At 43.6% G+C, this 27151-nt stretch overlaps 2 protein-coding genes across 2 annotated transcripts in view; both read left to right on the top strand.

Moving 5' to 3' along the window:
• The first annotated feature begins 662 nt into the window (after window positions 1–662).
• OLFML1 (olfactomedin like 1) lies at window positions 663–16140 on the top strand. Its single transcript, XM_083431881.1, has 3 exons — window positions 663–1480; window positions 7736–8027; window positions 13674–16140. The coding sequence occupies exons 1-3, from the start codon at window positions 1355–1357 to the stop codon at window positions 14450–14452; spliced, it is 1197 nt and encodes a 398-aa protein (XP_083288007.1). The 5' UTR covers window positions 663–1354; the 3' UTR covers window positions 14453–16140.
• Window positions 16141–25663: 9523 nt separating this feature from the next.
• The window catches only part of PPFIBP2 (PPFIA binding protein 2), a 113072-nt gene continuing 111584 nt past the window's right edge, over window positions 25664–27151 (top strand). The window contains exon 1 of the mRNA XM_083429172.1: window positions 25664–25816. The gene's annotated coding sequence lies outside the window, so the exon portion shown is untranslated. The remainder of the gene's footprint in view (window positions 25817–27151) is intronic.

Genomic DNA, 27151 nt, shown 5'->3' with positions numbered 1-27151 from the left:
CTGTAACACATTTTTAAATGCATTTAATCAATAATACTCACATGCTAATACTTATGCCTCAGCGACCACAAAGAAATCACTTATGTGATCTCTTTGCTTCTATCATCTCACATTTTCCAGTGTGATAAGTTTGAGGGTGCAGACCCCCTATAACCTCTATGTTCAGTGAAGGGTTAGAATTTGAGCAAATTTCTACATTCAGGAATTTAGCAAGGACTGGAAATAAAACCAGTTAGCTTCCTCATGGAGGCTAGCCTTGGAAAGGCTCACTTGAGGTGGTCATTGAAGAAACAGAAGGCTGGTAATGGCCTGGTTTGATTGATAATGGTAAGCCATCAGCAGAACATCAGACTCTCTGCAGAAAGAGGGACAGAACTCCATGAGCCCTGGCTGGGAAAAGCTGTGCCAAAAGACTGGGGAGCATGGCTGGTTTCTGGACAAACTATGAAGCTCTGATGGGTGTGACCAGGACTTTTTCCAGGGGGAACTCAAGGGAACTCAGTTCTGGCACCTCTCAGGTAGGTGCTATTGTCATTCTAAGAGAAAGAGGGAGGTGTTTATGGTGAGTTCCAGCACCTCTTTTTCTGGAAAAACAGTGCTGGGTGTGACAAGATACACTCTTGGGGTACAATGCTGTGCACCCCTTCTGTTGAAGGCGTTAGGTTGTAAATATGTGTAAATAATGCATATTTGGTAAGGACACTAGCCTCCATTGTGCCTCATTTTCTTGGTTAAGTGCCAAGAATCTCTTGCTACCTCCAGGCAGAGATTGGGGTGGTAACATTAGGGCTGGCATATGTCCAGAATTTCCCAGACATATGGAAACAGTGTTCGGATAAAGCTCAAAAACTTTGCCGGAAAAAAAACTTTTGTGTCCGCATTTTCACTCTGTAAATATGGCAACCCTAGGTAACAGTATTTGTCTGACATTTTTCTTACCTCAAAAATTGCATGGTATTTTGTGGAGGGTGAGAGGGGAAGTGGCCTTGTTGCACAAGAGCATGAAATCCACTTGAATCATACCTATCAAAACAGTGACAGTCTGGAAGCAGCTGAAGAATAATAGCTTTGGCTCAATACTGCTAGCCTACATGCGCTGCACAGCTCAGTTTTGAACATCTGGACCCAATCAAAAGATCACGAGCTGGAAAGCACTCCTAGAAACAAACTTATGTAGCTTAGAGCTTTGCAGAACTTTATTGTGTTAATGAGAGACTGTGGGAGCCTAAACAGCCATTTTAAATCACACAGTTGTTAAGTTTTGTTTTTGCTTGCACACAGCACAGTGCTGGGCAGATATTAAACGGAAGCCTTTAGCGTCAGTTTTTAGGGTGTTTGAAGGTTTAATGCAATAATGACAGCCATACAGCTCAGATTCTTATTAGTTTCATTCTTTACAAGTATTGCGGGAGAAGCACAATATGTAATGCAAGATGCTGGATTGGTGCATTACATGGACCGCCGAATTCTCTCAATAGAGGTATGTGGGTATATCAGTGATATCTGAAAAATGATTTGATTTTCTGTGTGAAGTGGATGTGTGCTTGGGAAATAAATTGCTTTCCTTTCAAAATGAGCTCGTTTTTATAACTGTAGCTTTGATTATGCACAGTAAAGGTATGAGGAACAGCCCAAATGCAAGGTTGTTTATGAAACTTGTTCCTATTGATTTTATTAGCAAGTAAACATGCATGCTTGGAATGGGTGTGCAATCCAGCTAGAGTTAAAACACTTTTAAGTTAGTTGATTTTTCAGTGGAAAGCAAGCAAAGGTTTACATTGTGCTGAACAAGGGCTGGATTGGGCAGGATGGGATCTGGGATATTTTCACTCTTTGGGGAAAAAATCCATTTGACAGTGTGTGAAATTTGAATGCCACAAGGAGTCATCTACTCCTCAAACAGGACTTCCAATATCTCAGTTTCTGACTTTACTACATAGGTGTTCTGGTTAAGCTAATGGGATTCATTGCATCCATTTTCACAATGCTAAGAGGACAAATGAAAACTCCTGGATCTTTTTTACTATAGCAGTTGGGTCCCCAACATGATCACCGTGGGCACCATGGTACCCTCATACACTTTGTTGACAAAGGTTGGGAACCCCTCCTGTAGCATTATGAATCATATGCATTCAGTCAGTGTAACAAGCAGTGCAATTGTTCTAGAAAAAGAGGTGCCGGAATTCACCTTGAACACCTCCCTTGTTCTCTTAGAAAGGCAATGATGGCCACCTAAGAGGTGCTGGAACTGAGTTTCAGTGAGTTCTTGCTGAAAGAAAGCTCTGGTAACAAGCTTTAAGTTATAATTGTTTCAACACTGCATGTGGGTTAGTAGAATAGGAGTTCGCTGTTAACTATGCATTGTACTAATTAGCAATGCAATTCTATATGTGGGTAGTAATAATAATAATAATAATAATAATAATAATAATAATAATATCCACTAGGGCTTACTCCCATGTAAGTGTGCCTAGGATTGCAGTTCTATGTATACTTACCTAGAAATAAGCCACTCAAAAAATCAATGCTTGCTTTAAAAATCAGTGCCTGCTGTTCTCTTTCCCATTATGAGTGAGAATGTTTGAAATTTTGGGGTGATGTTGACATTTCTTGAGAAAAGGTGCAGGCTAGGTGTTGTGCACAAGAAGAAGGACCCATATTTTACTTAGCAGGAGTCCATTAACTTTCACAAATCCTCGACATGAATGTTTTTAGCATCATTTCATCTTCAGGCCAGGTCAATAGCAGCACAGGAATGCTTCAACAACAACAAAGCTGGCAGTTCCGCACCACCTCTTCTCAAAGGGCTTACAATCTGAGGTAGATGGGCACAGCAAAGGGAGCAAAGTCAGGAAATGGCAGTGATTAATGGAGATAAGTTAGAGGACAGACAAGTAAGAGGCAGTGAAGAAGCAAGCAGGGTGAAGCCAAGATTATGCGTGATTACTACAGCTGTCACTTGATACGGCTGAATAACTGCTCTAATCAATCATTGTGTGATCAATTGTCATGGCTTGCTGCCTATTATCTCCTCAGACAGTCACGCCAAGATTAGAACCAGGCTGGAAGGTGATAGCTATAGAGATGTCAATGAGACTGCTTTGTCCTGACTCACAGAGCCAGGGGTTTATAATACTCAACTCAAATAAGGTAAAGGTAAAGGTACCCCTGCCCGTACGGGCCAGTCTTGACATACTCTAGGGTTGTGCGCCCATCTCACTCAAGAGGCCGGGGGCCAGCGCTGTCCGGAGACACTTCCGGGTCACGTGGCCAGCGTGACATCGCTGCTCTGGCGAGCCAGAGCCGCACACGGAAACGCTGTTTACCTTCCTGCTAGTAAGCGGTCCCTATTTATCTACTTGCACCTGAGAGTGCTTTCGAACTGCTAGGTTGGCAGGCGCTGGGACCGAACAACAGGAGCGCACCCCGCCGCGGGGATTCGAACTGCCGACCTTTCTATCGGCAAGCCCTAGGCGCTGAGGCTTTAACCCACAGCGCCACCCGCGTCCCACTCAACTCAAATAGGAAGTGAGAATTACAACCCCTTAATTCTTCCCTGGCTCAGATTTCAATCCAATTTGATGAAGAATTCCACTGCTCCCTGCCCCTAGCTCTGCCCATCACTCAGCCAGTCCTCAAACCTGCATCCTCCCACCCCCTTTCACTTCTAACAACTTACCAGGCTGTGGATATTACTCCAAGAAAGGAGGTCTCTCCCACCCACAGTTCTTCATATACTGCTGTTTGGTGTCCCAGGCATGAGAAATATGTTTTCCCAAGAGTTAATGATATCCAGTAGTTCTGGATGGTGAGGACACCTAGAACTTGCCCCCCAGATCTGAGGTTCCCCGTCCCTGATTTATAGGGTAAGAGTGGTGGGTGGCAGAGTGTGTTTCTGATCTTACTTCTTCCATGAATTTGCAGTTACTCCAGTCATTTGTGATGTTAAATATGCAAGCTCACGTATTTGCAATCTCCATACAGTACTTCTATTTTTCAAGACAGGCAGGTAGGTTAAAAGGGTCTTTGCCTTCCCTTCTCTCACACAATAGCTCCAGTCAAGGAAAGAAGGGGAAGCTGGCTTTGGAGGAGATGCAAAGCTGGAGCTCTGAATAACTGTACTCAGTGGACTCTTTTCTTTGGCTCCATCCCCTCCAGCTGTGCAACATCTGGATCAGCAGGGGCCTCACTGGTGTCTTCCGCCAGCACAGCTACTATTTTTGAAGCCTCCTGGAAAAAAAAACCAGTAGGTTGTGGTGAAATTTTGCACTCAGCTGTTCTCAAACTTTTTGTAAATGTCCCCCCCCCCCATTTTTAAGTGTACATATGACAAACACATGTTTGCAAATATATATATCATAATATAGTGTACCATATAGGTATACTAATCCTGAAGCCAGGACTTGGTTTTTACTCCCTGTCAAGTTTATACTTGGTAGCAATCCTGCATTTGCTCTATTAGTATGTGAAAAAGCTATGTGTTTGAGGCAAATCCAGTGTTTGGGATTGATGGAACCCTGGAGGCAGGAATAATATATTTGTGCTGATGTATATTTGAATAGTGAAAATCCATAAAAAACAGGAAAAGTGCATTTATACACCCAAAAGTCCGCCATAGTTACCAGCAGTGATACTGCTATGTTTTCTGGATAAAATAGAGGCTGAACTTTTTAGAATATTCTTTTATGAGGGGGGGGGGGGAAGAATTACGATTCTGCGAAAGTATTAGGTGGGTTGTGTTTTTTTATTGGGCATACATGTTGCTTATATAAGAATACAGTTTTCTACCTCTTTCCTCATTCAGTACATTTACTTTGTACCAAAACAACACTCCTAAAATGTCCAGTTTCCAACTGTTCCACAGTGCATGCCTAGACATGTCTACTCAGAAGTAAATTCCACTGTTTGTAATGGAGCTTACTCCCAGGTAAGTGTGTATTGGATTGCACACCCAGCTCCTTAAAAAAAATGTTTCTGTCCTTTTGGGCCTCATTGTGCTTCAACTTAGGACCAAACTGGCCAGTTTTACCTCACATAGTTTTTTCTTGTTTAGTAACCACTACAGCAGGACTGAGCCATCAGGAACATGGTGGCAGGGAATGACTTTAAAACTTTGTCCCTGCCATGGTCCCAATCAGAATTACAGCCCTTGTCTGCCATTTGCATTGGGAAGCTCTTGTTGCGGAAACAGGTTCTAAGGCAGCTATGTGAACTCACCCTCAGGCTGCCAGGATTTACATAGAAAACTGTGCTGGTGGCGTGAGAGATAAGATGCCAGAGCCTGACCTCTGGGAATTCTGACTTGAGACGTCCCCTTCCCCCACCACCCTCCAAGGGCCATACTGTGTGCTTCAATGCTAAAATTAATTTTAGAAAAATCTCTTAGTTAAGCCAGAAGAGAAATGGAATGCTGAGCAACGCAAACAAGAGGGACAATAAAGTAATGGAATGCAGCTTACCAAATCAAGGAAGTTGTTTTTGGTGGTTTCATCGGTGACCTTCTCATAAAAGAATATTAACTTTAGAGTACTTTCTCAGTGGGGTTCTCCTAACAAGCCTTCTGCAGATTTCCTGGTGGAGAGGGTGGGAATATGACCTCACCCCACTTTTCTGCATTATTCCAAGATATAAATTTGTACTATGTCCCTTCTCAGCCTTCCTTATTCCTAGGGGCATCTCTGCATGTGTTTTTAACATATCAGAGTGTTGTTTTCCATATGAGCAAGCCCACTATTGGCGCTGTGGTCTAAACCACAGAGCCTAGGGCTTGCTGATCAGAAGGTTGGCGGTTCGAATCCCTGTGATGGGGTGAGCTCCCATTGTTTAGTCCCAGCTCCTACCCACCTAGCAGTTTGAAAGCACGTCAAAGTGCAAGTAGATAAATAGGTACCACTCTGGCGGGAAGGTAAATGGTGTTTCCATGCGCTGCTCTGGTTTGCCAGAAGCGATTTAGTCATGCTGGCCACATGACCCGGGAGTTAGAATAGAATCATAGAATCATAGAGTTGGAAGAGACCACAAGGGCCATCGAGTCCAACCCCTGCCAAGCAGGAAACACCATCAGAGCACTCCTGACATATGGTTGTCAAGCCTCTGCTTAAAGACCTCCAAAGAAGGAGACTCCACCACACTCCTTGGCAGCAAATTCCACTGTCGAACAGCTCTTACTGTCAGGAAGTTCTTCCTAATGTTTAGGTGGAATCTTCTTTTTTGTAGTTTGGATCCATTGCTCCGTGTCCGCTTCTCTGGAGCAGCAGAAAACAACCTTTCTCCTTCCTCTATGTGACATCCTTTTATATATTTGAACATGGCTATCATATCACCCCTTAACCTCCTCTTCTCCAGGCTAAACATGCCCAGCTCCCTTAGCCGTTCCTCATAAGGCATCGTTTCCAGGCCTTTGACCATTTTGGTTGCCCTCCTCTGGACACATTCCAGTTTGTCAGTGTCCTTCTTGAACTGTCTGCGGAGAAATGCCGGCTCCCTCGGCCTATAGAGCGAGATGAGCATGCAACCCCAGAGTCATCTGCGACTGGACCTAACGGTCAAGGGTACCTTTACCTTTAAACCCACGATTGACCCAGGACTCAGCTATACAGCTGTAAATATAACGTTTTGTGTTTTAAGTGCATTATACGAATGTGACACCAGATGGTGCAGATGAGCTTGTGGCTAAAAAAATAGCATAGGTTATGTGCATGGTAGGGGGAAAATGCAAGTGCCTGTTCTGTCATGGAAAAAAGATCATTGCTGGCTCCATAAGCTTAGGTAAAGGTAAAGGTACCCCTGCCCGTACGGGCCAGTCTTGACAGACTCTAGGGTTGTGCGCTCATCTCACTCTAGAGGCCGAGAGCCAGCACCGTCCGCAGACACTCCCGGGTCACGTGGCCAGTGTGACATCGCTGCTCTAGCGAGCCTGCACCAGCTCAGCACACGGAACGCTGTTTACCTTCCCGCTATAAAGTGGTACCTATTTATCTACTTGCACTTAAGGGTGCTTTTGAACTGCTAGGTGGGCAGGAGCTGGGACCGAGAGACGGGCGCTCACCCCGCCGCAGGGATTCGAACCGCTGACCATACGATCGGCAAGTCCTAGGCACTGTGGTTTTACCCACAGCGCCACCCGCGTCTCTTATAAGCTTAGGAACCAGCTCTAAATATGGAGCAGACCATCTATAAGGGACTGTATAATTAAAATCTGGAATACTGTTTATATGGTAAAGCTAATAAATATGGTGAGAATCAGAGAAAGCAGACAACTTGATGACCTCTTTCTATAAAAACGACATCTCTTCATAAATTATTGGAGTAAATAAGACTGAAGACCATGTAAATCTGTATTACTCAGAATTTGGCTTCTTTTTGAATTTTTTTATTTTGCTTTTGTTCTTTGTTCTGGTGGTTGTTGTTGTCTTTGCTTTGCTTTTGTAAGGTTTAGAATTTGCATTTTTTTAAAAAAAGAAATGTGAAAACAGATTGCAACATTACAAAGAAAGCTTTTCAGATAGAATAAACGAATAAGGAACTTGGCACCATGCAGACAGATTCATTCTCAGAGTTTGATCCCAATAATTTCTGGCAACAGACATTCAGTAACATGTCGCAGAAACAGGAGACATAGTTAATTCGTCTGAAATGGAGAAAAGCAAGGTTATTTTAAATGTAGAGCCTATTTGGGAAAACCATTAAACTAGTTCTCTGTCTATAAATGCCCCTGTCTGTGTTCTAACTAAAGAACAGGTTAAACAAATGCAATCAAGATATTGCAGATTACGTCCAGGAATTCCGAGAATTTTCCAAGAGGATGATGTCGCGCCTGGAAGGACTCAACGTTTTGAAGACAGATCTTAAAAATGATGTTGACCACTTGCTAACAAGAGTGGAAAGAGCGCAAAGGGAAATTGACTATTTTGAATCGGCAAAGGAGTCCCCCGACACCTGCGTGGAAGTCGACGAGGACCTTGTGGAGCAGCAATTAATGGAACAAGAGGAGTCGAAACAGAAAGTCAAGCTCATGCTCAATGCAAGTAAGAACAGTTTAGCTACAACATTTTAAAATTATCCTTTTAGGCCAGGGATAGTGAACCTGTGGCTCTCCAGATGTTGTTGGACTCCAATTCCCATCAGCCCCAGGCAGGTTGGGCAATGGTCAAGGAAGATGGGATTTGTAGCCCAACAACCTCTGGGAGGGCTATAGGTACCACATGCCCGCTTTAGTCAATGTATCAGTATTTCAGCTCACTTCTCATGGTGTGAATCTTTCAGTGTATACATACAGTATCCTGTTGAATTGAAAGTGGACCAGCCTGATGAAAAGATTATGGTAACACACCAATTCCCATCCCTGTTTGCAGCATCAAACCATGAAATAGAAGAGTGTTTCATGGTTTAATGTTGCAAAGCAGAGATGGAGTTGCTGGACTCCAGTTCCCATCATCATTGACCATTGACCATGCTGTCTGGGACTGATGGAAGTCAGAGTCGAACAACATCTGGAGGACAACAGGTTCCCCCGTTCTGCTTTAACATCAACATAATTGGCACAGGACGGTATGCATCTAAATAACTGTGCAGGTGAACTTTCCCCCTTTCCTCTCCCCTGATGTGCCCCCATCACCCCCAGATCTACTGTGGAGGGTTGGGTCAATCACCAGAACAGATTTGGGTGAAGGCAGAGAGGGTGAGAACATTCTGTTGCACAAGAATAAATCCTTGAGATGATGGATCATCCCCATTAGTATTACTCTGAATACAACCCAAATATATAAACAGGGAGGGATTGTAAAGAGATGGAGATGGCTTCCATCTGCAAATGATCCCCCCCGCCCATGTGTATCATTATTTCCTGCTGTTCAGTGTCAAGATCACGCAAGAACGTGCGTAACTTACAGCACCATTTTATACCGGGCTACCCAGAAGTATGTCCCAATGGGTTCCATAGGACTTGTTCCCAAGTATTTGTTTATAGGTTTGCATGGTTAGCTGCAAACCACAATAAATAAATACAGAAGTTAAGAGGAGCACATCAAGATTTAGTGAAAGTCTTTATTCCTTCTCAAATCACCCCAGAGGAATGTTTCTGGATTCTGAAATACTGAAATATAATCCATACACCTTGGACTTCTTCACAATTTTCAATCTGGGGTGATCAGTCGTTGCATTGGTTATTAGATTCAAGCATGGCATGCACACCAAATAGCAATAATTTGTAATTTGAGTTTCAAAAGCAATGGGTACTTACTCCTAGGAGGACAATATTATTGCTCTTTTTTCTCTCTCTTCATTGCATGATTGCACACAAACACAAGAATATTCCTGTACCTCCTGTTCATATACTTTTGTTGTACAGGAAAACATACAAAAACGGTGGCATTATAAGAAGATTGCCCTTGGGAAATTACTTATCACTAAGCTAGGGAAGAAAAATGACTTGTTCTTCCACAGTGTGCTTTCGGATATTCACATAAACATTACAAGCTATGCAAGCCCTTTGCTGCTCCGTGAATATCCCTTTCTAGATAGTTAATGCACAAAACATTCAAAAACTATTTTCTGTATTATCCATATATCTAACCCAAGGTCATAATGGAGGTCTTCCACCTTTGGCTGATTCTCCTAAAAATCTGTTGTGATTTTCTTGCAGCAGACGTTGCTAAAATGTGGGCAATCTGTCTTGATCTAATTTAATTTTTGCTGCAATAAGTATTCTTTGTTCAGCCTATGCCTAATTGTCACCATTTTGACACAGTCTATAAATTTATATTTTCAATTCAGGAAACTTTTAGTTTGCTACCTTTCCTTTTTTCAGTTATTGGATTGGATTCAGACTAAAAATAGTTGACCCTAGCTCTGCTATAAATCAATGGGACAAATCAGTAATGACTGAATTTCCATTTGATTTTAGTGGGAACCACACCTGTCCCCAACTCTTAAGCATGTGGGACAGATGTAGGAGGCACTTTGCAAGCACAAAAGAATCATTTCCTTGTCATTGGTTTTAATGCAGGCTGGCTGTGATATGGAACATCTATTGTGAATGTTTCCAGTGCAAGGGCTGACCAAACTGGAGTTGTGGGAGAAATGTTCTCGGCCTCTTGAACATCACTGATCTTCATTTCAGTGGCTAGAAGTACTGTTTGTCCTTCTTTCAAAGGAAGCACAAAAGTCTCATTTTAGTCTGAGATGATTCAGGGCTGCCCACTACTGAAAGCCTTTCAGGGCCATGAGTTATCCCCCAACTGTATACATAAGCAATAGCTATGGGCATCGAAGACTACAAATTCCCCCAAAGGGAATGGAAATATATCCACTTGTTTCAATTAATTTGGAGTAGGCTCCCAAAGAGGAAAGTGATAGTACTACAGAGATAGTTTCATAAGCCTGTTCTGTAATGTTTTCTGCTGCAACTTCCTACCTAAAGGGCTTGTTTACTCTGTTTGGCTGCAAATGCTGTGTCTTATTAAAAGACATTCTTTAGAGTCCAAACGGTGTCTCTTTTCACTCCATAGTGCCTTGGGCAGGCAGAAGATAATGCTTGGGTCCTGGATTGTGCCCCAGAAAGAGCTGTGCAGCCCCCTATTGCAGATTTACTTTTTTAAAAATATAATTTTTATTAACAGGCCAATCAAATCACATTAATTCTAAATCACATTAGTTCCAAATTATACAGCCAGATTTTTAAAATTTTTGTTGGGGGTACCCATACTTCAAGCTCCGAAAGGGATCCAAACTTCGCTCTTGCTGCTGCTGCTTTAATTAAACAGTTCTATCCAGTTCTGTCCAGATAGTCCCTTTGTTATTTTCCTCATCTTCTTGTTGTTATCATATATTCCTTTCTTTGTGATCTCTGATAATCTTCACAAGCGGGTTGAAAACAAACATGTTCTGTGTGGGTTTTACACTCTCCAAGAGTCATATCACATAAAGGACAGACGCCAATTCCACACCTCCGTAAAGAACATTCCCACAGTCTGTCCGTTGATTTCCACAGGCTTGCCAATCTATATCTCAGGGGGCTCTCCCTACTGCAGATTTACAGTGGTACCTTGGTTCTCAAACTTACTCCGTTCCAGAAGTCTGTTCCAAAACCAAAGCGTTCCAAAACCAAGGTGCACTTTCCCATAGAAAGTAATGCAAAACGGATTAATCCATTCCTGACTTTTAAAAACAACCCCTAAAACAGCAATTTAACATGAATTTTACTATCTAAGGAGACCATTGATCCATAAAATGAAAGCAATGTACTGTACTATAAAATAAATAAGACAGTATTGTAGACGATAATAATAAAAAAAATCTTACCAGGACTGATGTTAGTCATTGTTTCGATGGGGGGGGGGTATCCTTTTCTGCATTCACACAATCAGTAGCTGAACTGGGTTCCACAGTCACAAAAACAAATTAACTGAAAAAGTCTCAAAAACGCAAAATAAATAGCAAAAACAAAAGCACCAAACTTAATCTGTTCCGTTTGACTTCCAAAATTTTTGAAAACCAAGGCACAGCTTCTGATTGGTGCAGGCACCCAGGAAACAATAGCCGACAACCACATCAGATGTTTGGCTTCCAAAAAACATTAGAAAACTGGAACACTTACTTCTGGGTTTTGGGCATTTGAGAACCAAGGTACCACTGTAGCTGGGGAGGGTTGCCCTCATGACGAAGTATACAGGACTTCTTCAGGAATGTTCCAATATCGGGACAGAACTGAGGGCTGGTTCAAATCAGTTTTTCTTAGCCCTCATCAGAGGCCGCTGTTTGGGTAAAGAAAGTATGTGGGGGGACATACTAACCCCCCAGCATTTCAGAACCAAGGTCTTTCATCATGTGAGGAGCCTCCATGCGAATAGGAGGCTCCCTGTTTCAGACTTTTGTCCTTCTTTAACTTAGAAGGTGATCAGAACAGCAATGGGGGGGGGGTGAAGTTAGTGCCCTTGCCCGTGCCTGACCCCATGTTTACTTTCCCTTACCTGCAATGCCTGAAGATGTCTCATGTGGTGTTTTGGTAATTATACTGTGGTGAATATATGAGTGTTGCTGAATGTATGCTTGGATGGCTTTTGCACGCAGAAGCTTCCAGACTCAGCTTATAGTGTCTCCAGTTTTGTTTTCATTTCTTTTAAAAAAGGAAATCAGGTAGCAGAACTCCTGCCAGGAGAATAACTCCCAGTCTAAGTAGATAATGGCCTGCCTGCCTCATGTGGCTTTCCTCTCTGCTAGTCTAAATGCAAACAAACCAATGTACCAAAAGAGTATTGTGGCTCATGGGGATTCTATTAACAAAAACAGGTGGAACGCCAGCGTGAGGAGAGACCGAAAGTTACTTCAGAATAACCCAAAAGTTAATTTTTCTTTCAGCTAAAACTAGAGCAAAGTTTGGTGCATGTGGACTATCCATAACAAACCATATTTGTCTTTTGGACTTAAAATGGTTCTTTTTCAATTACTCTAAACGTGGGGAAGCAGCTGCCTGATTTCAGAGGACAGGTATAATTTCAAGGAAAAGAGATGCAGATGTTAAGAACACAAACATAATAGCCTGGTCAGCAAGTAGTTGAATGGGAAAACCATGCTGAAGAATGGGGAAGAGTGAAGAGCTCCACCCTAGTCCCTGTAGTGACTGCTACATGCTCTTCCACAGACTTGGTTTGCCGCTAAATTGATTTGACAATTGGGAAGTCCAGGTGGTACTCGGTGAAATTTACTTTGGTTTGGGGGCATCCAGTTGCTGATCTCTGATGTATCCAATACCAGCCACTCCTATCCCTAAAATTCATCGAGGGCAAGGAGTTTTGCTCATGGTTCTTGCTAGGATTCACTCTGTGGAGATTACAGGGCCTTTTTAATAGTGGCACCCCAACTTTGGAAGATTCTCCCCTGGAGCCATGTTTGTCTCCTTGCCTGTTTATATTTAGATGTCCGTCAGGAGTGCCAACTTGAATGAAATATTGTGGGGGCCCAGGTAAGCCCCACCCCACGTAATCACGACATGGTGCACACACACAATTTGAATGGCAATGCCCATCAACCTTGCAGGAGCCCAGCCCCCTCAAATATTTTATTGTGGGGGCTGAAGCCCTCATGGCCCCATGGAGTTGGCTCCTGTGATGTCAGTTAAAAACATATGTGAGTACCCAGGCTTTTATAAATCAAGGCTACTTCTTTTGATGCCCAACAGCTGGAAATGGTTATTGCATTTTAATGGTTATGATATTGTACAGATATTTATGGCTGTTTGCATTAGTTTTATTTATTGGATGTATTTTGTTGCTTTGCTTTATTACCCTGGGATCGTTTTGGAGGGAGGGCAGTTCAGAAATCAAATAAATAAGCAAGCAACTGGCTGTGAAGAAATGGGAGACAAAAACAGCACAATACACCATAGAATACATCATATCTGAGGATGCTTTTCTGGAAGTCTGCTAAGGCAATTCTGGCTTGGGGTGTATCAGACAGGATAGAGATAGATCAATTTGGATAATCTATTCACTGTTCCATTTCGTTGTTTTCTTTGACAGAATGTAGACCAATTGTGACGTGTGATGGTACAGAAAACAATTTACACTTTCCTGAATTATGCTGGAAGGGGAAAATATTCAAATGCTAAAGCAGAGAACTTACGGCATATGTGTTGATGCTTCTTTTTGTATTTACCCCCCCCCCCCCTTTCAAAGGTTGTAACCACATGATTGCAGGCTTCAAATCCCTGAAGATAGTAAAGAAGTCTGGAGACACACAGGGCTCATGGCTGAAGGACCCCATCAAGAACCCCCAAAAGATCTATTTCTTAAATGGGGTAAAGAACAAAATTGTAATGGAGTTTGCAAATATCCGGGCTTTTACTGAAAGTGGTGAGAAACAGTCAGCTCGCAGAGTTAACCTGCCTTTTCCCTGGCAAGGGACAGGCCATGTTATATATGACGGTTTTCTGTTTTATCACAAATTTGGCTCCTTAAATGAGATAATTAAGTTTGACATTCAGAAAAGAAATGTAACTGGCCGGCTGCTGCTGTCAGGAGCAGGAGAGACCTTCGCCTACGACCTTCTTCCTTCCACTAAGATAGACCTAGCTGTGGATGAACTGGGATTGTGGGCAATCCACACAGAGCCAGATCCTGGTAGAAAGCTGGTCATTTCTAAAATCAACTATGAAACCATGGCCGTGGACTATACCTGGGACACATCCTGCAAAAGCCAGAATGCCGAAGCGGCTTTTATGATGTGCGGCGCCCTGTACGTAGTGTACAATTCACCAGGGGGAGGTACGTCTCGCATCGAGTGCATTTATGACACCTTAGACGCCATCAATCCTTATGAAATCCCGACGCTTCCTTTCCCCAAACGCCAGACAAGTCACTCCATGGTGCATTATTACCCCAGAGAAAAGCAACTCTTTGCCTGGGATAATGGATCCCAGGTCATTTACAAGCTCCTGACAAAGCTAAAAAATTAATAAAAGCAACAACATAAAAATCTCATCCATACTAAAAAAAACTTGCCAGTGTAAATATGGTAATGAATTTACAAGTACTAGTGACTGAGAGGTTGTTTTTTTCTGCTTGCCCACAGTTTACACTTATTTTTACACTTTATTTTGCCTTTTAAAAAGAAGAAGATTTTTCACCCCTTTCCCCTAGATTGGTGCAGTGCTCTGGAAAGGCCTTTGCCTTCCTTGCAAACAGAGCCAACTTTCTGAGGCAGCAACCTGAATTTGGTGGCAGATTGGGAGGGAGGCGGCAAATCAACAGGTTAGGGTGGCTGAGGAAATAAGAGAAAGAGAAGGCGATACTGGTTGGTATCCCCCTCTCTCCTGATAAGAACTTGCATGAAAGTGCCCCCCCCCCAACTTTTCTCACAGGCTCATATAAGAGTTAGACCTGGTGAGCATTTAAGGTCCCCATCCCTAATTGGCGGGTTGCCATCTGATTAGATTTCACTTTGATTCTGATTTGATTTTAGGATGTATTTTAATTGATCATTTGATTTTATGGTAATATGTTATATATTTAATGTTAGCCGCTCTGAGCTCGGTTTTGGCCGGGGAGGGCGGGGTATAAATAAAAATTATTCTTATTATTTGTGAAAGAGACAAGCATGTAATTCTTGGCCTGGGCACAAGGGAGAATAGAACATAGTTACTGTTGTTTTGCTGAGGCCACACAACATTATACACACGGGTTGCTTTCAGTCCCCCTTCTCTTCCAGCTATCTTTCTCTTTCCTTTCCTGCTCATTTTCCTCCCACCTCTGTTCCCACCCAGAACTTCTCTTTCCCTGGAGTAAACAGGGAGTCTCATTCAGTGTGGGATAATGGCTTGTTACTTGTAGGTCTGATTAGCACCTGGGAGACTCGGGTTCAAATCCCCACTCAGTCGTGTAGCTCATTGGTTGACCTTGGACCAGACACTCATTCCCAGCCTAACCTGCCTCACAGGGTTGTTGTGTGAGGATAAAGTGGGGAGGAGAACTATGTCCTCCACTCTGGAGCTCCCAGAAGAAAAGGTGGTATATATAGGCAATAAAACAAAATAAATAAAGCCACACATTAGATATAGCACACTTTTAAAGCACAAGACTGCCCCCCAGAGAACTGTAGTTGGTTACAGATGCTGGGAATTGGCTCCGTGAATGGTAAACTCTGGTTCCCAGGGTTCTTTGGAGAAGGCCATGTGCTTTAAATGTATTGTTTGGATATCACCAGGGATACCATTGTTGTTCTACTTTAACAGCAAAATGACTTGAGGTGCCACAGCAAACAGATGGTCAGCGGGGGGGGGGGGGTGGAGAGGGGACTCCATAACTGCAGCAGCAGGTACTTCAGATCAGGTATCCCACTGTAAACATGCAATAGGTTACAGGCAGCTCCCTCTTGACAGCAGTCTCCTGCACATGTGGTCCCCTCCTGCAGCATGTTTGAGTGTGAGAGTTGCCCTCTCACTAGACTGGGACCTAGGTATAAATTTCTGACTGCTCTTGTAGCGCCTTTTAATTCTGATACATTTTAATGGAGCACAGCAAGTAACTCTACATTCCACCATGTAGACGCATGCTATCTATATAATGTCATAGCAAACAGTGAACTTGTTTGTACTGTAGAGGATATATTTTTAAAAATGTAAAATAAAAGATCTATATATTGGCATCCTTGGCTCTTGATATTTAAGATGGTCAGAATTCCAGGTTATTAGCCAGAGCAAATAATGGAGGTGGGGGACAAAAGTGAGCTGCTGTGACGGAGCCAATCTCAACTGAAGCTCATCACCTGGAAGGCAAGCTATAATTCAATACAGAGCAGAAAACTGGTAGAATGATTAGGGAAGTGGTGTTTTAGTACAAGACTCAATCCAGTTGGTCGGTGTTAAATATCTGCTCCTGTGAAATGTTTTCAATGTGAATCATCGTAGGACACTTGAAAAGTCAATCGGAAATAGTAGGGCTCTTGAGAATTCATAATAAACAAGAGGGGCTTGTGAAGTGTTTAGAGACACGTTTATGAAAAGGATGTCTAATCTGAGTAAACCAGTAGCCAATTAACACCAGTTTAAACAAGGCCCGATAAAATAAATATTTTGTTGTGGGGAAGTGATTTATATAAAGATTTTATGCCTGATTAGCCTGGATGTTTGAACTCACATCTTGACACTATTTCTTCAACCCATGTGGAATTACTACTAGTACCACTACTACTACTACTACTACTACTAACAACAACAACAACAACAACAACAACAGATTAGGCAATCCGTCCTTTTGAATTTGCTTCTTAATACTTCAAGCAAAAATGGTTAAGCTAAACATTTCCTCCTTGCCTTTGGTTTTCTTCTAAATAGCCCAACAAATAGCTATGCTTGCTTGTTCCTGGGTGATGCTAAAAAAGCTACAGTCAGGCTTCTTCACAAGTAAATGTGTTTTGGAGGACATCATTTAATAGGGTTTTACACGTTTGCATAATTGGTATCTGTCTAGGGCTCTTATGATGGGCATGTGTGACAGCAAATTTGGATAAATAAAACAAGGGAAGGCTATTTCCAGCTCAGCTCTAAATAAAGCACCATGAATAATGTATGCTCATCTTGGAAGGAAGGCTTTTGATTTTAAACATATGTGCGTTAGATATTCATTCCCGTTCTTCTGCAGTGTTTTGGTGTAAAGTGAAGTTAATACTTCACAGGAGACAACATGCAAATTAAGGTCTGCCTGCCTGCAATCTGTGGTCCAGAACAGAGATGATCATAGCAATTATGGTAGTACCTGGAGAGAGTTTTCCAGCTGTGCAACTGAATGTAAAAAGAATCCTGCCAGGTCCATACAAAGCTTCATCTTTTTCAGCATACTGATTCCCATGATCCCTGAGTCCATGATCAATAAGCCTCTCCCACTGTTGTCCCCAACAACTGGCATTTGCTAGCATATTATTCCTAAACATGGAGTTTTGTTACCCAGTCATCATGGCTAAGAACCACTGACATATTTACCCCACATAAATTTGTCAAATCTTTTTAAAGCTGTCTAAGTTAGTGGCCATCACCATATGCTATGACAGGGAATTACGTAACTGAAGTGTGCACTGTGAAGTATCCTTCCTTTTGTCTCTCCTGAGCCTACGGTTGATCAATTTATTTTGGTGACCCCAACTTATTTTGAAAGAGGAAGAAAGCTTGTTTCATCTAACCACTTCCTTCGCACCTGCATAATTTTCATATAGCCCTATTCACACACTTGGTCAAACATGTGTGAACTTAAAGTGAGGAGAGGGGTGTGAACATGTACATAAAATATTTAAAGCACGTTGCATTGTTAGATATTTTTACTCCTCTGCAATTGGCACAGTGGGCATTAGATGGCAGCAAATCATTGCCTTTGCTCATCTTCCTCCAGAAGCTGTTTTAAACCAGTCATAGAGCACGTTCAGACTGTTAAAAACCTGTTGTTTTTAGTGATTATTTCAGAAAATCCTGGCGCCTTCCCTCAAAAATATACTTCTGTTCAAGAGAGGTTGTTCCCATGGGCATAGCCAGGGTTTCCGTTGGGGGGGCAGGCTTTTGTGTGGGGGTCGGAACCTAATATTTGTATTGATTTTGATTGATTTAGGCCTGCCCCCCTTGGCTACGTAAGTTGTTCTAGGTACAACTTGTTCCCCAGTAAAACTGCACTATTTATTAATGGGAAAATGCAGTGCCCCAGCCCCTGGCTCTGTAGGACTGCAGTTACTCAAGTGTAATGGGCACCTTTTGGATAGTGCCTGTGACTTGACTAATAATGTCTGACACAAATTCTTCCCACATGTGTGAGGAGGAATTGCATTGTAGCAGTAGAAATCCTCCATCACCTCATGTACTTTGTGAATATCTGAAAAAAGATCCTGTGTAGACAGCTGGTCTTTTTTCTTTTCTTTTCCAAAATAGAAGGCTTTAGCACTGTTTTAGCATGGATTCCATACAAAGTCATTATCATTTACTATATTGTTGTCAACATACCTTAAGAAAATGACAGAATGAATGGCAACGGCAATTAACTAGCAGCAAAACTTAGCTGCTGAAAGACTTAATAAATTAATTCCAGAAACTAAAACCCAGGAAAGAATAATTTTTAAAAGGTAGAAGGGGAAATACTTTGGTGTGGTGATTCAAGAGAAGAGATACTGTTTCTCTGTTCTGTGTGTCTGTTCCCCATCTACCTCACTCTACCCCACAACTCTTCTTGGAAAACTGAACTTCCTATTCTTTTTTTTAAATGCACCCCATTGTTATTGGGGGGAAACAGACATCTAATACGGACAGAAGTTTCTTTGTGACATTAGCATGTCTCCACTGTGGCCGAACTGAAACAAATAATTCTTTGTGACTGTGAAAAGGATTCTCAGCACGATCAATTAGCCAAGAGACCAGGACAGCTGGGAGAGCACAAGGTCCAAGAACAGCTGAGCCTTTAATCTGCAGTGACCAAAAGTGCCATGCTTGGGTATGTGTTAAATAGCACGCTTATTTCACCACTGTGCTTGGACTTGTAGATGTCAGCTGTGTATGGTGGGTTGCGAAACAGAATACACTGTTAATGTACTATTGAGGTCATGTGGGTCTCTGACAATGTATTAAGAGAGTTACAGGAGAAACTTCCACTCACATTCTAAATTCTTCAGAGCTCTGATATTCACATTTGACTGGGGCAGGAGTCTTTGAGGAAAGACAAGTGCAAGTTGGGAGAATGCCATTTCACTCATGTCTGGCTTATGGAATTTGGCTCCTCCAATAAAGAGCTCATCAGCACGGACTTATTTCCTCTGCTTCTGGATATTTCATGGAGCCAATGATGAATTGTAGATAATATATGGGAAGAAGAGAGTCTGTTGTCTGACCAAAGCTGCATTTGAAGAGGTGACCAACATTGCTGATAATGCATCGTCGGAGATCTGGGCGACCAACTTCCTGTTAACTCAAAAGAGTTCTTCAGAATGCAAGCTTTGGCTGTTTGCTGAGAAGATACTCTAGGACAACCAGAAATAATCACCATTGGCACACAATAATGAATATGCACTCCAACAGGTGAGAGGTTTCAGAGGGGCAGCATTCCTATCGGAAAGTGATCACTGAAGATTTATTGGTGCTTTGTTACATTTGGCACTTATTCTACAAAGATACAGGTTGACCATAGGTGTAGGTACAGGATTAAACACCCCAACAGTCCCCACAAATCAAGCCTTCTAGGGAAGACTACCAATACTTTCAAAGCCCCCTAGCCCAGCCCAGCCCTGTCCTTTTTTTTCACCTCCAGGGCTCCCAATTTTTCCTTCTTAATTTCCTCCTTAAAGAGAAACCTGGATTGCCCCATCCTTTAGAGAGAAGAAAAGGTTCCCCCCCCCCCACTTCAGAGTAGTCTGTTTGCTCACTGTGAGACAACTATTGACACCTTTCCTTGCAAAGCTTTGCAAAGTCATCCAGACCAATCCCCCAAATTATAACAATATGAATATTCAGAATTCAGTGCACTTCCTGACAGCGGAGGAAAACGGCAGAACCAAACACAAATTCATTAGACACACTCTCTCTCGTCCAGTGCCAGATTTACATATAAGCTAACCAAGCTATAGCTTAGGGCCCCACTCTCTTGGGGACCCCAAAAAAATTTAAAGGGAAAAAACTGGATGTACATTTCCAAAATATAAGATAAAAACAAATAAAATAAAACCTACATACAGCAACAGTATTTTGTGTTGTTTATGCTCCTATTTGTTATGTGCAAATTGCTTTAGATACCTATTAGGTCCATAAATTACCATATGTATTCAACACAAATAAGGGACGCGGGTGGCGCTGTGGGTAAAAGCCTCAGCGCCTAGGACTTGCCAATCGCATGGTCGGCGGTTCGAATCCCCGCGGCGGGGTGCACTCCCGTTGCTCGGTCCCAGCGCCTGCCAACCTAGCAGTTTGAAAGCACCCTCGGGTGCAAGTAGATAAATAGGGACCGCTTACCAGCGGGAAGGTAAACGGCATTTCCGTGTGCGGCTCTGGCTCGCCAGAGAAGCTTCGTCCGCTGGCCACGTGACCCAGAAGTGTCTGCGGACAGCGCTGGCCCCCGGCCTATAGAGTGAGATGGGCGCACAACCCTAGAGTCTGGGAAGACTGGCCCGTATGGGCAGGGGTACCTTTACCTTTACTCAACACAAAAAACAGCAACAATTTGTTGTTGACAAAGGACAATTTGTTGTTGACAAAGGACAGCTGGACATATAAAGGGCCCCATTACCTTCAGTAGCTTAGGGCCTCATCCGGCCCTGCTCTTGTCATACACATAGTTGAGAAATATCAATGGGGAGAAAGGTGGGATGCAATTTTAAAACACCCACACACAGGCTGCAATCCTAACCTCATTTAACCGGAAGAAAGCCTCCATTGAATTCAATATGACTTACTTCTGAGTAGACAAGGTTGGATTGCATGAGATAGACTACAAACATTTTTTAATCATTCAATTGGGACTGGAGATGATCTTAAAAGCAAGCTATAGATCCTATGTGGGGAATCTTTGACCTTCAAGATGTTGCTGAGATACAACTACCATCAGCACCAGATGATGGCTAGGAACATACAGTACTATAATGCTACTATGTTTCTGTGTCACCTGCATACTGACAGCATCCAACACCTATTTCCCTGATGACCACACCCATGGGCTTCATATTTATGTTGAATAGCACTGGGGTCAGAATAGAGCCCTGTGGGAGCACCCAAAGCAACTGCCATGGGATTGAACATGAGTTGTCCAATGCCATCCTCCAGAACCAGCCCTCTAGCCAGGATCAGAATCAACTTCACACCAGACCTCCCCCTCCCAACCTAAAGAGCCAGTCCAGTAAAATGTCATGGCCAATGATATCAAAAACCATTGAGGTCCAGGAGAAACAACTGGGTCCCACTCTCTTTGTCGAGCTCCCAGAGAAGGTCTTCCATCAGGACAACCAAGACAGTTTGGGCCCCAAAATAAAGCCAAACTGAAATGGGTCTAGATAATCAGCGTTCTCCAAGCACATATGCAGCTGACTTGCCACAACTCCATTCTCTTAAGCCCCTTGCCCTTAAAGGGGGAGATTTGCAACCAGATGATAGTTGTCAAGTATCGCTGGATTCAAACAGAGGTTTTGAGCAGCTGCCGCACCACTGCCTCTATCAGAGTGTTAAGGACTGCCCCCCCCCATTGATGCAACAATACGTTAATCATCTAACATTTGGGTGGTACCAAAATGCAATGCTCCGTACTAATATAGAAAAGGTTAATTGTAGGATTGCAATAAATATAATTTTAGTTCATTAAAAAGCAACAACCTATTCTTGCCACCTTTTAATTACGCTGCACAAGTACATTATAACTAATTGCGCTTATTATGACTACTTAAACTCTGCTTGTTATAAATCCCAAACGAACACAGTCACATTCAAGAACACCAAGAACGCTCAGGAAGCAGATGTTGTTTTGGTCTCAGTGTTGAAGATGTGCAGATATCACACACACTCAGTGACCTGTATAGGTGACGAAACACAAGATAACAGAAGCTGTTGTCAGGCTCCAGATCAGCAACCTGCACTCAAGAGACCTGTTCAGCAAACCCTTTGGGCTTGTTATGTCTCACTATGTGACATGCTATCCTAAAAACCAGATAAGCAGGAGCGAAAGATGTATTATCAGCTTGAAAACTTGGTCTACTTTAAAAATAAAATAAAATTCTCCAGGACACAGCTTTAGAATGGGGACCCATGAAATTTCATGGATTTGCTTTATTTTTTAAAACACCAATGTACACCTGTCACTCATTTATACAGACTCATTCATTTGAAAGTAGATTGGCTGGAGGAGAAGCCCAGAGAAAGCTTTGTTTTCCCCCAGGAGGCAGTTCTTTATGTCTACCTTCCCCTTCAGGGGCCGTTTCCTATCTCTGTCTCTGATTCTGTGCTTATTTCCTTAGACATACATTGGCTGCATTTGGAGAGAACTCATTTGAGCTGGGACAAATTGCGGTTAGCTGGCTTGAACAGTTCGCCTGTAATATTTTATGATCCTGACTTGCTCTGGTAAAAGTTTAGCAGCATTTCCTATTAACAAAAGCAACAGTTGTTGAAAATGGAAGTCGATGCTTCTGGTCTCACAGCCATGCTGGAGGGGGAACAGGCTTATGCATGTAACACTAGACAAGCACTAACTCCAAATCATGCCACTGTCTGCGGCCCATGGGGTGAGATTTGCTGGGAGCACAGAGCATCATGCCTTGAACCTCAGATAGCACACATTTCACTCGTCTGCATGATCCTGGCATGCTAATCACACATCTGTTTTTGCATCTTCCTCAGCCCAGGTGGAATGCAGCAGGGAGGTTTCACCCAAGCAAGCTGAGGGGAGGGTTGCCAAAAGGTGTGGCCTCAAAACACTAACATGCTATGGATTAGTGGTAAAGGGAATGGTGGACAGAAGTGCAAACCTGACCTCCCAGCAGGTGAATCACAGCTGCTTACTGGGAGAGGAAAGGTGACAGAAAGTGTGGTGCAACGCAAATGCACCAGGAGATGCACCAGATTGGTTTTGCTGGTGCATCTGCAGTGCGTTTTGCCCCCCCCCCCAGTCCACAACAGTGACTCACCTGGCAGGAGGCCAGGTATGCACCTCCTCTCAACCATGCCATGCTACTGCTATGGCTAAGTGCAGTAGAGAGTAAAGAGAAACAGGATTTCCTTTTCTTTGCAATGACTCCTTATCCACCACAAATGAGCATGGATATTAATTACTGTTTTCCTTCCTCATAATACCAGAACCCAGGCTCATCAAATGGAGCTGTAAATGGCGAGAGATTTAAGATAGACAAAAGGAAGTACTTCTTCACAAAGCACATTTATTGATTTAGTTAACAGATTTGTAACCTGCTTTTCAAGCCACGTTCTTCCCAAAGCGGCGTTATAATATACACACCAAAACATAAATCAAATATGACTTGAAAGCATTTGAAAGATCTACTTCATAATACCATTAAAACTAGCACAAAAGTAAGAGATTGTGCAACGTAGCAAAATCAGACAGTAGCACCATTTCTAGTTCTAGTACATTTCTCTGTCACAAGGGGCGGTGATGGCCACCAACTCAGATGGCAACTTAGAAATTCATGGAAAATGAGGCTATGAAAGACTACTGGAGAGATGGTGGCTACATGCCACCTCCATTTGTACAAAGGACTTTTGCTCTCATAGTTGGCCATTGCAGGAAGGAGGACGCTGGGCGACATAAGCCTTTGGTCTGATCCAAAAGGACTCTTCTTATGTTCTGAAAAGTTCCACTGTGGTCATAAGAAGCTGTGCATAGGACTGCAGCCTTAGTTTGCTCACCACCACCCAGTTTCTGGTATCTCTTCCTTTAAGGAAGCAAACTGGCTTTGCTTTTAACCACAAAAACGTAGGCAGTAATTCTTTTTGAAAAAAAATCCTGAAAGTGGAGGTTCTTATGATTTCAGCAGTTAGGATTTTAAAAACAACGTATAATGGAAAAAACCCACAATACAATTAAGGGAATTGGCAACATCCTGTACATTTAACTAGTCAATGGAACTGTGCAATTGTATGTTAAATGGAAATACATATATTGTGACTTTCGTGGAATCCCATGAATTTCACAGACACACTGTTGAGCAGATTAGCAGGTCTAGACTCCTTGGGGATTTATGTACTTTAAGGTTCTCTCTCTAATCCAATTTAGAGGTAATGGTCATTGAAATCAGTGGCATTTATTTCTGAATAATCATGGCTCGCATTAGGCTGCAGTTCTATACACACTTACTTAGAAGTAAGTTTCACTGAGTTCCTTACTTCCATGTAAACATACATAAGGAAAAGTGTGTTTATTTGGACTGTACGTTCAACTGAAATTAATGTGACTCCCATGAAAGTATGGAAGGAATAGGATGAAAAGAATAACACATAAGGGAAAATATCCCCAGTTTCAGCTTTTACTATTGCAGGACTATAGTGTAGGAGTGGGGAACCAGTCAGTGTAGACCAAGGATGAGCCAGGGATGTTGTTGGACTCCCATCATTTCCAGGCAGCATGGTCAATATTCAAGGATGATGGGAGCTGGAGTCCAATGACGTCTGAATGGAAACAAGTCGCACCATCCCTGGCGCTGACAATACTGTTGATGGAAAAATAAATGAAGGAGAATTCCCGGATGCCAAAATCCAAGTCCGGGGCAAGTACTCATTGGTGAGAGAACTCCAGTCTACATGAACTCAGCATGTAGAGAGGTTTGAGCTGGTGACTCCAGTTCAACTGCACAGCTCTCAAAGCCACTCTTTTGAGTTCCTATACCAATCAATTTAGGAACTTTCACTTTGTAACTAACCTAAGGTTTACTGCCTGTGCAATCATTCTGAAACACATGAATCTGGCCTTTGGGGGAATTTGTAAGTACAATCATTTTTAACCTTACCATATGTGTGCTCTTTTCCTATGCTGGGGGGAAGAGGGAAGCTTGGGAAATAAACTTTTAGGGGGGTTTTGGAATGCACTTGGAGGGGCATATTCTAAAGGTCAAATGGCCTCTACTTCCATGCTTTACTTTACTGCCTATGTTGTGACTTTACATATCTGCTGGGGATTCCTTCACCAAAGAGTACTTGCCCCAACCTTGGCCTCCATGAATTCTCCCTTCTATATTTTGTCCCTTCAACCAACAAATACTAAGTGAGCTGGATGCGCTCTTTTTAAGTCAGCTAGTTCTGATGAGTTTTAACCCAAGCAACCTCAAGATGGCCGCAGGTGTCGTCCCCCCCCTCCCCCACTCCTGTAGTGGAGGCGAAGCTGCACCTGCTGGCATTCTCCCTTCCATGGACCCCCCTCCCCCTTGCAAGGCCCCTGTACTCAGAACTAAGCCCTACTGAAACCAACGGGACTGACTCCCGAGTCAACGTACAGAGGTCCCCTCTAACCAGCAGCCTAAGCTTGCTGCTGCACGCAGGAGCCCAGAAGCAGCAGCCCGAGGCTCGAGCCAGTGCAGAGAGCCGCCCCAATAACTGCGGTCCGCAAGGCCGGCGGGACTCCCCCTCGCCCGGGACCCGCGTCCCGGCGCCACGTTCCTCTCCGAGTGGGGAATCACGTGGGGACCCTCGCGGCCGCCTGGCCCCGTCTCGGGAGCCAATTGGTGCGCGTGCCGCGAGGGGGCTTGGAGGCGCCTAAGAGCCCGAGCGCGCGCAGCAGGGACGCGGCTGCTTAAAAGGGCTGCGCGGAGAGAAAGGCAGCCGCGCGTTCTTCCGCGGCGGCGGTAGCGCCGCCGGACCTCACCGGGCAAGGTTAGTTGCGTCGCGCACGCTTTGTGGGGCGCAAAGCCGGGCTGGCTGGGCAGAAACCGCCGTCGAGCTGTCTGCCTGCCGCGGGCGGGGGGGCCTTTGCAACCCCCCAGCGAGTCCCTTGGGGTGGGGGACTGGGACTGAGGAGAGGGAGTCTTCTGCCGCTGCTTCCTCAGGTGCGTTGCATAGGCTTGTTTCCCTGGCCGCCTAACTTTCTTTCGCAAACTTAGAGCGTAGCTTCTCTTCTTTTTTTTTTTGCGGGGGAGGTGAGGTAGTTCTTAAACTATGGAACTCGCTGCCACAGCATGTCGCGACAGCCACGAACCTGGATGGCTTTTAAAAGAGGAGGATGAGACAAATTGGTGGAGGTGGAGGCTATGAGCCGTGATGGCTCTGCCCTGCCTTCGTGGGCAGAGGCAATAACGCTGCTTGAATGCCAGTTGCTGGAAACCACAGGAGGTGGGGGGGGGGGAGTGTTCTGGTGCTCAGGTTTCCCACCTGGTTGGCCGCTGTGAGAACAGGATGCTGGACTGGGTGAGCCACTGACCTGATCCGGCAGGCTCTTCTCATGTTCTTGTGTCTGCGATGGGGGGAGGCGGGACCTCTTTGCTTCTTCCTAATGGATTGTGCTGCTCAGCAAATTTTTAAAAGAAGTAAATTTCCATTGAAAACAGAGTATCTTATTTCTGAATGTCTTGGGGTTTTTAAAACAACTTGCAGTGCGATACTAATTGTGCTTTTACTTTGGAGCAAATCCCATTATTTCCAGTTAGACTCAAGAGTGCAATCCCGTATTCTGAAGTTAGCCCTGCTGAGTTCAATTCCCAAGTATTTGGGGATCCAATCCTGCACGTACTGACTTGGAAGTTCCATTTTCTGAGGGGGGAAATGCCTGGGATCAGACTGCAGTTTCGGAGTGAGTGTTTTAAGATTGCAGCCTCACTGGAATGTAAGGTCCTGAGATAAGCACTACGTTTATTAAAGGGAAATGTCCTGGGAGGTGCTTTGTACCAGGGCACACTATGTACCCAGCACTGTCTCTGGCTGGCAACAGTTCTCCAAAATCTCTGAGCAGACAACCTTCACATCACCTGTGATCTTTTCTTTTAACTCCAGGTGCCAAGGATAGATGTTGACTTTCTGCGTGCAAGCACAGTACTGTGATCCTCCCCTTCCTTAGTCTTTGGAAACATTTGCCCTTAATTCCGACTGTGTGGGACAGTGAAGGGAGGCATGCTTTGCACATGCTCAGAGGCACATGAAGGGGTGAGCAGATCTGGGCCTGCTGCCCCTCCCCAGTCTTCACTCTGGTGAAGGTGTGAATAGAGCCTGCCTTGC

This window comes from Podarcis tiliguerta (assembly GCF_965153285.1).
Source record: "Podarcis tiliguerta genome assembly, chromosome: 1".
Taxonomy (NCBI): Eukaryota; Metazoa; Chordata; class Lepidosauria; order Squamata; family Lacertidae; genus Podarcis; species Podarcis tiliguerta.
This window is presented reverse-complemented; position numbering and strand designations above follow the sequence as displayed.

Bases quoted from the DNA above. Each gene is read 5' to 3' on its own strand.
- OLFML1 (XM_083431881.1), top strand. From the start codon at position 1,355: ATGACAGCCATACAGCTCAGATTCTTATTAGTTTCATTCTTTACAAGT. The intron at 1,481-7,735 runs GTATGTGGGTAT...TTCTAACTAAAG, and splicing joins GCCGAATTCTCTCAATAGAG to AACAGGTTAAACAAATGCAA. The intron at 8,028-13,673 runs GTAAGAACAGTT...CCCCTTTCAAAG, and splicing joins CAAGCTCATGCTCAATGCAA to GTTGTAACCACATGATTGCA.